This window comes from Oryza brachyantha, chromosome 12, assembly GCF_000231095.2.
Source record: "Oryza brachyantha chromosome 12, ObraRS2, whole genome shotgun sequence".
NCBI classification, from domain to species: domain Eukaryota; kingdom Viridiplantae; phylum Streptophyta; class Magnoliopsida; order Poales; family Poaceae; genus Oryza; species Oryza brachyantha.
Genome location: NC_023174.2, coordinates 10,595,234 through 10,611,290, shown reverse-complemented (window position 1 = coordinate 10,611,290; position 16,057 = coordinate 10,595,234). Strand labels below are relative to the sequence as shown.

The following is a 16,057-nucleotide window of genomic DNA, read 5'->3' as shown; positions in this document are numbered from 1 at the left end:
TGTGTACTGCCCGTCTAACCGTGCTACTGTATAACGGGTAGAAAACTAGTCGTTGGAGCTCTGACAAATGATGTCATCGGCCAGGCCGGTCAGACAGGAGTTGAGTGGCCAGTCAGACCAACCTCAGCTCGATCAGACCGCCATCAGCTCGGTCTGACCGACTGCGGCTCCGTCGGCTCTATATCGGCCAACCCGAGGGGCCAAAAATTGGCCTCCAGGGGGCCGGTCAGACCGCCTAGGTGCTTGCGGTCAAACCGGCCGAACCAACCGGTTAGACCACCACGGTGTGGCCGGTCAGTGCCAGAGGTCATACTGCCCTATCACCATCGATCCGACTGACTTATATCTTGCCGACTCCAGTGAATGTTGCAAGAATAAAAATATGTTTGAAGTGTTTATACAAATGACCTAATGTGCCAATTAAGATCAACTCTTTGCTAGGTCATTACCCCTCTTAATAGTACGGCAAAACTAAAAATAAACTAGTAAAACTTGATCACCCCATCACCTCGATCAATTTAAAAACTTAAGCGCTAGTTTTACCAATTTCTTCCATTTTGCTTTGCGCCATCAATTTAAATCCGTCAATGATCATCCATGAGCACACATGAGTGAACCTAAACTAAAACACAAATATATCTCAAGTGTAATGGTTAGTTCACAATTAGCCCTCGTCATTAATTACCAAAATTAACGACGGGGGCCTAGATGCTTCAACGAGGAGTTGGGTTAGAATGGTCTTGGACTGGATCACTGCCCATTAGCAGCCTTGGACACAAAAGCATTGCAATTACTCAAATAATTAAAAATATTAGCCTTAGTTGGTGGCCTATATAAGCCTACGTATGCAGGCGGCACTTGCCTGCAAAAAGCCTTAGGCCAATCTCAATGCATAGTTTAATGGCATTGTGACCAAGACTGTAAACTAGGTAACCGGGCTAGAGGAGTTTCATTGGATAAAACTCCTCTCTCATCTCGTGAAACTCCTATATTTACTGACCCTGCCAAGTCAGTAATTTTGCTGATATGAAACTCTATTTAATGTGCATGACATCCCCATGAAATATGCATTAAGACTGACCTTATTGGAGGCGGGCACATTAAGTGGCAAATTGTAGTAAACTAATACTCGTGGATCATTAGTAGTCAATGAGAATACGAGGCGTTATTAGGCCAGTCTCAATGCATGTTTCATATAGTGTCATGCATATTAAATAGACTGTCACATCAGCAAAATTGCTGACTTGGCAGTGTCATTAAATGAGGGAGTTTCATGAGATAAGAGAGGAGTTTCATCCCCATGAAATTTATCTGGCTCGGTTACCTAGCTTATAGTCTTCGTAACTATGTCATGAAACTATGCATTGGGACTAGCCTTAGAAATGTCTTGGCATAGAAAAGGTGAACAGTTGATAGTCTGATAGAGCGTAATTAGTGCGTGTATGGAAACGCCTTGTTAAATATCTAGGGTTAGTCAAGTTTAATGGCTAAGGCTAGCTAATGGACTACTAGTACTATTTAAGCATATGCAGCAAATAGCTGAGTGTGACTGCTACAAGTCTACTAATAATAGGGCTATATAATTCCAAGCACAATGGAAACGTGCGTTTTAGTTATGGGGAGACCATATACTAATTAACCAGTTTAGGCATTAATTTAAGAGATATGTCATGATTCGTATGTATTGTGGTCGTTGATATAACTCAACATACTTAATATGAAACACTTGGATGTACGTTGTGGTGCATGACACTCCAAGGTTAATATATACTTTGGTGTTGTCTTCCATCTTATTAATCGCAAAAGAAAGGAAAATAATCATACATTCCGATTACGTACGCAGTGTCAGCACACACCTATATATCTTGATATATATTGAGTTGGTGTAATATTGCAAAAAATACTTTGCAATGGCAAAATTGGATATATGGACATCTCAAAAGTCATGCAAAAGTCGAATACACTGAAAACTTATACTGCCTCGGTCCTAAATGTTTGACACCGTTGACCTTTTTTATACACATTTGACTATTCATCTTATTCAAAAAATTTATATAATTATTAATTATTTTTATATCATTTTATGTATTGTTAAATATACTTTTATGCATATATATAGCTTTACAATTTTTAAAAAAATTGAAATAGACAAATGGTCAAACGTATATAAGAAAATCAACGGCGTCAAACATTTAGTGACGGAGCTAGTATTATATAGTGTTCTAAGTAGAAAAATGTCTATATGTCCATTAATAGCATGAGGTTTTTGTTAGTGGTGCGTTCAAACGGCCATCAAACTTTGGTACCTCTTCGGACTACCATTCACATCTTTCCATTTATGCTTATAATTATGTTAAAATTCAAATTTTAAACTTCAAATTTTGAGTTGATTTTGAGGTTTTTTAAGTGATTTTATTTTCTAGCATTGGGTTTTAGATCATTATAAATTAATAAATATATATATATATAAGTTTTATGCATAACATTTTTCATTTATAAATATGTCACTGTCACCCATTCTCCACTTTTCTTGTTCTCTCTCTTCTTATTTTTCTATGTCCCTCTAGGCGTTGCTTATCTCATTCACATATTAATTTGATTAACGACTACAAAATGAAGAGAATTAACGGAGAGAGTCAAGATATTGTTTTTTCGAGGAAGGCCGCAGGAGTAGTTCTGCCAAATTCATATTAGAGAGAAAAAAAAAAGCAAGTCCTAATACAACCACACTACCATACCGACGGACGCGTCAAGCGCATAAGCGTTCACTCCAGAAAACTAAGGAAACAGACTGACTACTACTCTCGTGCCCAAGCTCTCTTCCTCTCTCGGTACAAATTGATGACCTCGTCGACCACATCGTACACCGTTTTGTAGATACTATTGAAAATCCTATCATTTCTCTGTAAACAAATACTCCAAAAGCCAAAAGCATGAAAACTATTATTTCGTCAAAATATTGTCTAGGATCTTTAATAATTTTCTTCCTTGTTGTAGTCCACCAAGCTAGAAAGTCTCCCCTAAAATTTCGCATTAGTGGTAGCACGAGCCCTGCACGCTAGAAAGTCTTTTCGCGAGAACGCACAGTCCATGATTAAATGTTAAGCCGTCTTTTCTGCTAGGCCGGATATTGGATAAACATATTGTCATAATTAATAATTGCATGAGAGAACTTTATAGCTCGAATATATATCAGGTTGGAAGGATGTTAATATAATATAATATATAACCATGTGCACGTGTGAATCATTAATTTGGAAGATTTAGATCTAAAACCTCGAACGTCCTTTCCGGCACATCTCTACACAGAGAGCGTAAAATGTCCACAGACGCAATGTGAAGAGTGAACTGCGAATCTGGGCACACCAGCTAGAAGTCTATAGGCCAAAGTGTCACAAGTCACAACTCATTTATATTTAGACTAGATTACCATCGATAATACACCATCATCATCAAATTGATCTGAGCTCCTATATTAGTTTCCCTCTCGTAGATCATACAAAATTCATCGCCATCAACTTTGCTAGCTTATGCCAATGGTAAATTATGATCTATATATATACGTTGTACGGACTTATATATATATATATATATATATATATATATATGTAGTTGTTATTCATCCATCATTTTTTATTACATTGGTTTCGGATATTAATATATATGCTAATGGATCTGATCACATATATAAAAATATATTAATGGATATAAATAAATCTTAAATAAGATCAAAACATCTCATAGTAGAAAAAGATGGAGTAGTTTTGTTCGTAGATTCATATTAACTTGTGACTAATTTGTAGAAAAATATAGCGACAGATATAACAAAATATATACTATTAAAATATATCTAATAAAACATTTAATAAAACTAATTTGATGTCAGATTTAATGAAACGTGATCATACATAACTTATAATATAAAAATTATAAAAATGAGGGAGAATATAATATCAACGTTAAGTTATAGTGGTGATTTTTGTTAGGCCTCTAAAATATTACTGGACCAGCATGCGTGTGTTCAAGTTTAACCATCACCTTTTTCTCTGGCGCTTTGCACGTACATTGACCGTGACTCCCAACACACATAAACGCAAGTACGTGGTCAGTCAACACGACTTTTGCAATCGACGACGCGATTAAGTACGTACGGCACACAAGCATATATTCACGCAGTAGCTATCGTCTCAAAAATAACTTTATTTCTTAGTTATCCCACATATACCAATATAAAATAAAAGAAATAGTACCTTGAAGATTATCAAATCTCACATAATTATCTTTCACTTTTATGAACTCCAATAAAATTATTCCTTACTAGCACTAACTCCAATATAATAACTGCGAAAATAATCTTATTTGAAAGCCAGCAAACGAGAAGATACAAATTAAATGCATTTTGTCAAGTGACGGATAAAGTACTGACGAAATTGTCTTGTTTTATAAACTTTAATGCATTGACTCTTATTTTGGGATGGATGAAGATCAGATTCGTTTGGAGATTAGTAATCCACACGAAAAACATAATAATAGATTAATAATTAATTAATTAATTAGTTATTAAAATTTAAAAATGAATTAATATGAATTTTAAAGTAACTTTCCTATAAAATATTTCTTAAAAAACATACCGTTAACCGGTTCTCAAAGTGTGTGTGAAAATCGAGAGAATTTGGGTCAGTAAGAAGGGGTGAAGAACGGGACCGAAGTAGCCAGCACTAGTGCATTACAAAATCTTGTGTTGATTTATGACACGTGTTTCTCACCTTTCACGCGAAAAAAATTATGATCGAGTGACCATGAGATTGATCGATCGATGAACCTACTACGAAGGAACAAGATACAAATTAAATTTAAACCGTTCACGCCAAGTATGGAGAAGATGACCGAATTTCTTTTTATTAGTTTCTATGTTCACACACAAGTGGCCGGTCACACGCACGTGTGGAAACGACCGATCGAGCTGCTACTGTATATCTAGCTAGTGACATTTAGGACTACTCGTTTTTCTCTTTTATGTCGCTGTTAATAACTTTGTGTGCCTTAATTTTTATTCTTGTTATAATCTGTATTGACTATGAGAAATTTTATGGAATAAAACAAAGTACGTCAAAATTTTTAGTGTAAAACTTTATATCTATATGTACCTATAAGTATCAAGTTCTTATACTCAAAAATATTCATTTTGGTTTTCTAATATATGACTCCATAGATTTTTTTGGCACACATTAGATCATTCATCTTATTTAAAAAATTTACGTAATTGCCATTTATTAAAAAAAACTTACGTAATTGTTATTTATTTTGTTGTGGTTAGACTTACGTAATTGCCATTTATTAAAAAAACCTGTGACCGGGACAACTCACACACAACCAAGGCATCGATACATACAATATCGTAAAGCGGTACCAAGGATTCGAAAACGTCGAACCCATGTCATCGTTGTCAAGCCTGTCGCTTCCTGACATCGCAGCTCCGACTCCACGGCGCGTGCGTCCTCTTTACCAAATGTGCCTCCAAGATAACAAAACCAACACCGATTTCCCACAAAATGCTTCAGCCCAAGCTATGGAGAACCAACCCTATACCTAGAAAGGACCAACACCCCGGCCTAGAAATAGACTTAAGAGTATTCTCGTTGTCCGGCTTCGCTGCACCCCACAACAACAAAGCAGCTCCGACTCCACCGAGCAGAACATCGAAGGGAGTTGGTCGCTCCATCTTTCGCCTCCTAGGCTTGAGAGACGACGCAAAGGATTTCTAGCGGCCAACGGTACACATGCAAGATTCTCTAAAACGGTGCCCCCCGAGAGGACACGACGTGAACGCCTCCACTGCTTGCCTGAAAGATGGAGCGAGGTTTTCACCTAGAGAAAGGTGAGGGGAATGGAAAAACATCAAGATGATGTATCAAAGGAGGGAACGGCTGGCTGACGCCTACCAAAGCTTTCGCCGACGCAAACCGCCTAGCCCCACACAACCGACCTATGCATCCGCCGGTCATTGACAAAACCCCAGACAACCCTCCCCAAACAAGCCTTCAACATCACCACCCACCAATCTTCACGCCAGCAACTGTAGCTGCCCTATTGACAAACGGAAGCCTAGGCCACCGCCGCACCACCTCACCGGCGTTGCCTCTACCTTCCCTCGTGTGTCGTCACGCTAACACCACCGCCGCTGACGCTGCTTGAACCTTCCTCATGTGCACAACCTCTAAATCCAGTGGTTGTTGGAGGTCACGGACGGCCTGGGTTGGTGGAAAAAGACGGGAGTTGGTGTCAGGCCGCCGGCGGATCAGAGGGCGCAGAGGCCAATTGCGGAGGAAGGGGAACCCTGTGTCCGCGTGGCGGAGGCAACAAGGAAGCAATTGCACGCTGCCTCCGCCGTCGTCAGCTGCCTCACCGGCTCCTCCTCTTCCTCCTCCTTCCCCGCCGCCGCCACCGGTGCTTGCCCTCAAGCACGCCGCCGTCGTGGCAGTCAACCTTCTGGCCCGCCGATGCCACACACTCGCTCTGGCCCGCTGCCACCTCGCGCCCTCAACTCTATGGCTCGCCAACGCCATACGCCCTCTGGCCCGCCGCCTTGCCCCCCCTCCCCTTTGGCTGCCTTCGGTGCCCCCATCCGACGTAGCCTGGGCCAGGGTAGAGTCCTACGGCCGCCATCGTGGCAACCGTCTAGCTTTGCCGGTGGCCACTCAGGTAGCAGCGAGGCCGGGAGAGGAGGCCGTGGGGTGGCGGCAGCTAGGTTTTTATAGTCGCCCGTGCCGCCCTGGGGAGAGCGGCGTGGGGACCAGGTTTCCTTTATCTCCAACTACGTATACATTGTAACCACTGTATAATTAGCCTAGTCCTTTTGCCGGGTTGTTTTTGAAAAGTGTTTGCTATCTCCTGGGTTATCTTCCGAAATGGTTTTCAAAGATATTCATGGAGAAAGAAAGCAACCAGATATTTAAGTATTTCTCACTCTCAGAAGTAAGTCGACCTAGAACAAATCCTTAAATAAGAGACTGTAGCAAGTCACAAATAATTAAATTTCCCTCTACATGTGGTTAGATCCGGCACTGGTTCTTCGATGCATATATACGGAAAATGCACTTGCAGACATCTTGTTTTGTTCACCAAACAATTTGATGGCACTCGTTGAACACTAAATAGGATGATGATAGACCTTCTGAATAACTGAAGAACTATTACCAACCCCCTCGTCATGACATGTATGTATCAGAAAAATGGAATAAAAATCTAGATGAGCACTAGCAAACGAAGATAAAAGTGTTCCAACTTAGAAAAAAAGGATGTACACAAAACCATATAAAATTTAGGAGTATGATAAAATTTTGCAGAAGTACACAATATATCACCCCTGGTAATAAGCGACTTTTCTTTTTGTTGATCTAGCGGCGGATCTATAAAATTGAGTCATCAGTATTGTAGTGTACTGATCATGCTTAAACCATGGTGAGCTTTTTCTTCATATAAACAATTTAGCTATAGGTATTCAAAACACTGACCATCGGACTCACCTGACTTTAATCGTGCTACATTAGGCCCGTCCATCTATCTAGCGAAATCATCAATGACATCTATTACACTTAGGGTTGGAAATTAACCTAACTTTTTTGCCAGCAAAATTTTAGGTTTCTCTTTAAAATAAGGAGGGCTAAAATTGTATAGAATTTTGAGCTAAAACTTTTTAATGATTCAAGGGTCTTGGCATATTACCACATCTAATTACACAATATTTTACCATTTTTCATCGCTAGGCGCTAGCTAGAATATCCTCCTAGAATTTGTTATTTAGCTCAATAATCTCCTTCCTCTCATCCGCTCCTCTGATCCATCCCACCCCAACTTAATACTGATAAAAAGAACACTTTTGCTATTTTAAATGCTTGATTTTTTTTTCTTTTGTCCAACATGTTCGTAATGCATGGGGCTGGGGAGAGGACATGTATGGGATTTTTTGACTTGCGTCTATATATTTAGATTATCATCCGACGGTAGTGAATGAATTTGATTGATGGAATTAAAATTTTCAAATATTTGATCACTGGGCGGACAAAAAATATATATTCAGGACTTCAAACAATAAAAACTAGTAATATATTTTTAAATAAATCAGTATAATGCATATATCTATTCATTTAAAAAATTACCAAAGGTATATATACATAATATAATGGATTGTACATATACAATATAGTATGGATTATGTATGAACTAATCGGCTTCCCCATAGATATGATGCCTTCATCTCTCGCACGTGCCATTTTGCTGACGATGCCTCCTCCTCGTGACCGTCACCTTGAGGCCGCCGGCCATGTGCGCGGTGAGCAGCGGCACGAACACCGGCGAGCCCTCCGCCACGGGCCGCAGCTCGAACCGCCGGAGCACGGCGCTGGCCACGAACTTCATCTGCACGAACGCCATCTCCTTGCCCAGGCACGTCCGGGGGCCGCCCTGGAACACCGGGTACTTGAAGGGCGACACGCCGTCGCGGGGCAGCGCCAGCCACCTCCGCGGCCTGAACTCGCCGGCGTCGGGTCCCCAGATGGATTCCATCCGGCCCATCCCGTAGGGGAAGTAGGTGACGCGGTCGCCGCGCCCCACGCGCGTGCCGTCCGGGAGCACGTCGTCCTCCGCCGCGTGCTTCGAGTCCCACGCCACCGGCGGGTACAGCCGCATCGTCTCGCAGAGCGCGGCGTGGAGCACGCGCGCCCCGCGGGAGCCCTCGAGGTCGACGCCGACGACGTCGCCGCGGCCGCTGTCCTTGCCCATGCACGCGTCCACCTCGTCCAGCACCTCCTGCTCGACGTCGCGGTGGCGCGTCATGAGCCAGAAGAACCACGTCAGCGCCGACGAGGTCGTATCGCGCCCGGCCATGATGAAGCTGACCACCGCGTCGCAGATCGCCTCGTCGGGGTACCCCGCCGCGGCCATCCGCGACAGCAGGTCGTCGCGGCCGCGGGCCTGCGCCTGCAACGGCTGCTTCCGCCGGCGGTTGCTGCTTCTTCCACGGACGAACCCCATGATGGCGTCGCGTATCACCTTCACCTCCTCCCGGAGCAGCCGCTCCGAGCCGACGCCGAGCGCGCGCTTCACCTTCCACGCGGCGGCCACCGGCTCCGCGCCACGCCTGGCGCTGATCGCCGCGGCGGTATCGAACGCCGCCGCCAGCCTCGACAGCGGCAATGCCATCGCCATCTCGACGCCGCCTCCATCGTCGTCGGCGCCGAGCGCCACCCTGCATATGACGTTGAACGAGAACTGCCTGAGCAGCTCCTGCATGTCGACCACCCCGCCGCCACCGCCTCCCCCCGCCGCCGCCGCGTCCAGCGCCGGCACGAGCCGTGCGCGCGCCTCCCGCTCCAGCGCGGCACCCACCGTCTCCCTCAGCACGCGGGCGCTGAACTCGTGGCTCACCATCTTCCTCTGCCGGTACCACATCTCCCCGTCGACGTTGAATATCCCGCCGCCGAGCAGGTCGCCGAGCACCTCCGTGAACGGCTTCCCCTTGGGGTAGTTCCCGAAGTTCCCCTTCAGCACGTGCTCCACGTTCGCCGGGTTCGCCGTCACCACGGTGCGGCGCGCGCCGAGCCGGTCCACGACGATCGTCTGCGACGGCGACGCCGCGAGCAGCGCCGTGTACCAGCCCAGCAGCCGGCGCCGGTTGCGGTAGAAGTCCACCAGGCAGCCGACCACGGGGTAGCTCCTCGGAGCGAGCTGATCATCGCCGGAGCCGCAGGAGCGAGCAGCCGCAAACACGTTGAAGATGGAGTAGAGCAAGAAGAGGCAGCAGGTCAGCAATGGCAGCTGCAGGTAGTAGCTGCAGCACTCCAAATCCATGGTGCTGCAGAACATCCAAGGATGGATGGATTAAATAGTAGGAGAGATATATAATGGCTATTATTTGTTGGTGGTGATCAAGTATTAGTGAGTGTGTGTGTTACTTAATTACATGCACCATTGTCTATTGCCTATTTGGTGTTATATATAGAGAGAGAGAGAGCTCACCATTAGTGTGTGAAAGCATGTGTTCACTTGCATGCTTGATCGTATGGTGTGAGGTGGGGCCCACTGGTGAGTCAATTTTAAATGGGGATTTTGAGAGGGACATGCATTTACATAGTTGTTGGGGTTAGGGGTTAGAGAGTGTTTTTTTTTGTTCTTTTATAATTATATTTATAGCCGTGATTGCTCAGAAATGCTACTACTTGGGGATGAATAATGTGAAATCAGCACTTTTTGTGCTCATGGAAATGGATTCAGATCTCTGTGGGGGATGTCACCCTCTACACGTTTTCATGCACCCCTCATATGTGGTATGCAATAATGCCAATAATTGTGAAAGATTTGTTTTAGAAAAAAAATAATTTGACAACATGGGCATATTTGGACATATATCACTATATATGAATGCAGGTATATAGTACACTATCTTCCTAGTGGAGAAACATGCAAAAGAAAGAAATATTCCAGGTTGTGAGTATTGTGTTTAACTAGACTTCAAATATTGTGGGATCCATGTTAGATTTATAAGTAGTAGGAGATACCAAAATTTTAGTGTAAATTTGGTATTTTACACTAAAATTTTAGTACCTCCCAGTTTCTACTCAAGTACCGTAAAATTACTCGTTTATATAGTCCATGTTTGTCATATCTCATATCCTAGATTCATGTTGTATATCTAGAGTCTCAAAGTTAAATTAAAGTGATTTAAAGTTTTAGATTTCATCTAAAATAGGAACACAATGATTCAGCCAAATTAATCAATGCAATAATTAAATAGTTTCAGACCCATAACCTTTTGGAGCTAAAAAAACATCAAGCTCCAAATTTAAAAAAGCTTGTATACGGATCAATCTGTATCAAACAAGGCCCAGCTAGTACCAATGTTATCAAAAATTTTAATACAATTTCAATAGTATATATTGGAGGAACATGGGGGCATTCCATCCATCATGGAATTCAAAGTGTTCCCTGTAAATGAAGTTGCTGAAAAATGGACATGATGTAAAAATATCACCATCGCCAGGGGTCGATGTTGTGATTGTTCATCCGTGACTATTTAATGTGGATTTGTTTTCATCTAATGTGTGTATCTGTGGTACATAGCCTGTCTGCGTGTACAATGTTTTTTGGATGCAACGTCGCATTATGAGCTGTTTGCATGTTTGTGGATGTCTTTGTTTTGTGAGATTAGGGAGACCTAACACCTAGATCATGTGCACTAATTAGTGCTTCACAATCAGGCCTGACTTTGGTCATGTTTTTATAATGTGCAGAGCTAGGTAGATCTTTTTATATTTCAAGCCCTAATGGTTTTGTTTTTAGTGGTTATAAGCTTGAACAGCTCAATTATGCTGCTCTCACTCTAATTTATGACACTCAGCCACCAAGCCTATGGATAAAAAAGGTATTTGTTTTTTTTTATTTTTGCAAGTTGACTCTAGCTCAGCTGGTTGGTTCAACAGGTTAGATTATTCAAGATTTCTTGGCTCAAATGCAATCATCTAGATTATTCAAGGTATTTTAAAAAATAATATTTTCTGGTTCAAGTTATAGTTTAAAAAATGAGTAAGTTTTAGGGGAAAAATACATATAGAAACTGCAGGAGTCTATGAACCTGTGTATACATTTTGTTTTTAACAGAATTAAGACTGTAATTAAGAGCCATTGAGCAGACTCTTTTCATATTCAATATTATACTTGTGCTAACACTACGAATTATAATACAAATAAGATATCATAAACACTTTCAAATGCAATCATATAAACCAAACATATAATGTTATTTGTTTATCAAACATTTATTAATGTGATTATATAAACAAACTTTAACAAATTAGTAGCAAACATAAAAATCATATGGCAGATTTTTCTTTGTAAACAGTTTTATAATATTATAGTTTTGCTTAATATTACTACTATATTCTAATAGGAAAACAATGGCCAGTCCACCCAGCAAAGATCAAATAATGTCAACATTGTTGTACAAATTTAAATATGGAAGTATAATATGGTAAAGCAATTCATCTCCAACTAATCCATGCACACATGCGTTACTTTTAGAGCAAGTTTAACAGTAGAGCAAACTATATCCATATTCAAATTAATATGTACAATAGATTATCTATAAGATTGAACCTACCAACTTTCTCCTATCTAACTTTCAATGAGAACTAACACCCCTTATTTTTAGTTCTCTCTCTTTATCTACTTGTGCTTATAGTTGGAGTCTGCCATTATATTAATTACTTACTCCTAGTAATGCACTACCTATTCACATGCTCTAGTAAATGATCCATACCTACGTAAATGTGGATAGATCACAATCATTATAGCAGCGAAAGTTTTAATTAGTAAATAGTACGATAGCCATTGGTACCGTACATATATAAATAATGCGATGAACACCACATTAATTGCCCTCAGTTGATTGATATGTCAATATCGCTACTTTTTTTTTTGGAAAGAAACACAAAACGTGATAATCAGCTATAATTTCACAGTAACAGTGGTCATTTCTTACTTAAATTAATTAATATGAATACTCTTATTGTATGTCTGTATGTATACATATCTATATATAGTTCATACTAAATATTTTGCATATTTTATATTTGACTCAAACTGCTCTGCAACGCTTACAAATTACTCTGCAACATATCCTGTGGATTTAGTTTTCCATAATCTGCACTATTTGATCATTTTATCTCGAATTTGAAGTTTCTACTGTACATGTAACGATGTAGGTGTAGAATTTAATATACAATATGATTTTTAACTCGCTCTGTATATATTCTCAATAACAATTTATTTTCAACATACTACTACACGTAAAAATCTATAAATATCGACTTGCCCAAACAAAAGTTATATGTGCCAAAAATATTCTGTTTTTTTTTCAGCACAACAATTGGACTACATACTCGACCAGCAGACAAACCAATGGTATACAACCAGTACTATACCCGTGTTAACACTATGGCTCAATTTAATAGTATAAATAAGATGTTTTAAATCATTTTAAATCACGTATAAACCAGACGCCGAATCCGTTTGTCTATCAAGCATTTATTAATTTGATTATTTAAATAAAATTTGATAGAATAGCAGCAAACCACATGTTAATAGTAACTATTGTACATTTGCATAATTAATTATAGTTGGACCATAATCATGTGGCAAATATATGCATACATACACATACAAATATATATATATATATATATATATATATATATATATATATATTATTGATAAAGTACAGTCACTTTTAAAAATCTCAAAAAAATACTTAAAATCTCCAAAAATAAAAAAAAATTGTGTGCTACAAGATTTTGATATGAAGAATCTAGTGAGCCATATAAATCGAAATTTAGAGATGATTTGATATGTTTTTGGACCCCGACTCACGGAGCCGCCCGTGAGTTGCAACTCACCGCAGCTAGACTATATATATATATAGAGAACATGCGTTCATGTACACATACAATTTTAGCTGTTCATATATCCTTAATATGTGTGCATCATATTAGACAAAGAGTATGTTCCATTAAGTATTTTTATATGCATACATATATGTATATATGTGTACGTGTGTGTATATGTATATATATATACGTATATCAACATGGATATATGCATGTATATACACACACTAACATATCTATGTATGTGTGTGTTATGTATATATCTAAGTATTAGGGTTGGCAATGGGGCGGGTCGGGAAAGGGTTGGACAAGAACGGCCCTAGCCCCAACCCTTGATTTTCTCCCCTAGCCAGCGGTTCCCTATCACCTAATTGGGGCCCTGTCACCTGACTATTGGGACTATGGGAAGAAGAGAAACTAACATGTGGTACCAGCGTGGGAGAGGAGGCGGCGGCATCCTGGCTGCCAGCGTGGGGAAGAGATGGTGACATCCTAAGAGACGGTGCCCTAGCACAACGGCAGCGCTAGCTAGAGGGGAGGCAGTGGCGCCGACTGTAGGAGACGGGCAGGCGGTGGTCGGAGCCTAGAGAGGGAGGCGAGCAGGCAACGGCTATAACCTATAGATGGAGTGAGTGGGGTAGATTAGGGTTTGTATGGGCTTTTAGGCTGTTGGGCTATTTTAGGGAGCTAGGTTAGACTTTGGCTCCCCGTGGGGATTTCTATCCCCTTCCCCGCTCCCAAAATTAATCGGGCCCTGGCCTTATTTATGTGCTGAGTGAAAATGTCTCTCTCCGCGTTCCCATCGGGGCAGGTCCCTAGCGGGGTCCCGGCCCAGCCGGGAAAATTACCAGCCCTACTTAACTACGTATATATGTATATCTCTGTATGTGTATGTGTATGTGTATATACATATAAACATGGATGATGGATGGGTGATAGAGATTGCTTGAGTAGATGATTGTATGCTCTATTATGCATTTCTGTGCATGTACGTACGTACATACGTATGTATGTATGCGCCTTTATTGATTCATGTATCAGATCATAACTTTTCAACTTGTATTTTGCTGTATTTCCCATATCTTTTAAATGTCACTGACTAATTTCTTTCAGCATTTATTGCTGGTCAACTGCAACATTTTACCACCTGATTTTTGGGACGGAATGCCACACAATTAGGCGCCTGATCTTTAGCTACGCTCTTAATGACACATGGGTTGTATTTTTTTCTGATAAAAGATTATATAAATCTTTATAGATATTTAATACTATACACAATTAAATTAATTAATATAAAATTAAAAATCTACTTTACAAAGGTGAAACAATAAACTTTTATGTAGAAACTTTTTACAAAAAATACACCATTTAGCAGTTCAGGAAGCGTGCGTGCATAAGTTGAGAAATAATCTGGTCAAGAGAACACAACCGTACTACTGAGTATAAACATTCGAATTCATATTAACCAGATTTAATTTTGCAACATTTCATCGATATATATATATCAATAATGCTTTAGCCTCTCAAGGGATGCAAAACTGCATAAATTAATTAAGGTGTGCATCACATCGATCAATCCATTTAGATGGAGACAAAATTACGTCATGCGTATGAAAACGTAGTACGATGTGAAATGCAGCACAGCGATCTGCAAACGAAACCATCTCACCTACAGATTAGCACATGAAAAATTAAGATTAATCAAAGTTGCAATTAGGGGAAAAGCCAGCTACTATAATGTGGCAAACTCTAGACCTCCTCTTGTACTATGGGATATGGATAGGCTACCAGGAAGAGAGAGATTTAACGAGAATTAATACCTCCCCTGAAAATGGTATGTGCTACCTGCAATGTCTAGGCACTGAAACTGAGAGTGTCAAGTATGAATTAAGTTTGGTGGAATATATGTGGCATACTTTAGACCATAACTTTTTTAGGGAAGACATCAAACCAACCATTAATTACTTGATTGATAACAATGGAAGTATGGAACAACCAAGAATTAATGGTACTTTCCCAATCCCAGGGGGTAATGGTTTTGGTAAAACAAAAAATATCAACTTTATTATCGATGTGATTTTAGTTGCTTTTTTCCTTATCTAATTAAGCTCCTATGGTTCAACGATGTTATTCCCACATACTAAAGCCTTTTTCTTCATATCTCAAATCCCTCACCACTTTTCTCCTAACAGTTGTTTCAGTTTGCTTTTCTAGTTATACACTAGTGAGAAAACTAAGGACCTCCCGTGCACGCTGCTACGGAAATTCTCCATGATAAAATACTCCCTTCGTTTCATAATGTAAGAAATTTTAGCTATGCTTAGATTCATTTATTAACCAATGTATATTGTTTATATATATAAATGTCTAGATTCATTAATATCTATATGAATTTAGGATACGCTAGAAAATCTTATATTATAAAACGGAGGTGGTAGAAAACAGTGCGCACAAATTATATCTAATTGGTTGTATTTATACATGGCCACTATCCTACAATTATGCGTATCTTGTTGAATATATAAGCACGTAATAATTTAATTTATTCTATAAATATATCATGATATTAACTATATAAATTATGATATTCACATCATACTATATCTATACATGTAACT

General features: G+C 40.2%; 1 protein-coding gene across 1 annotated transcript; it reads right to left on the bottom strand.

The window, feature by feature from the left end:
* Positions 1-8,237: 8,237 nt before the first annotated feature.
* LOC102715166 (cytochrome P450 94B3-like) lies at positions 8,238-9,849 on the bottom strand. Its single transcript, XM_040529214.1, has one exon. It carries the CDS (start codon positions 9,847-9,849, stop codon positions 8,254-8,256), a length of 1,596 nt encoding a protein of 531 aa, XP_040385148.1. The 3' UTR covers positions 8,238-8,253.
* Positions 9,850-16,057: the final 6,208 nt, after the last annotated feature.

Bases quoted from the DNA above. Each gene is read 5' to 3' on its own strand.
- LOC102715166 (XM_040529214.1), bottom strand. From the start codon at position 9,849: ATGGATTTGGAGTGCTGCAGCTACTACCTGCAGCTGCCATTGCTGACC.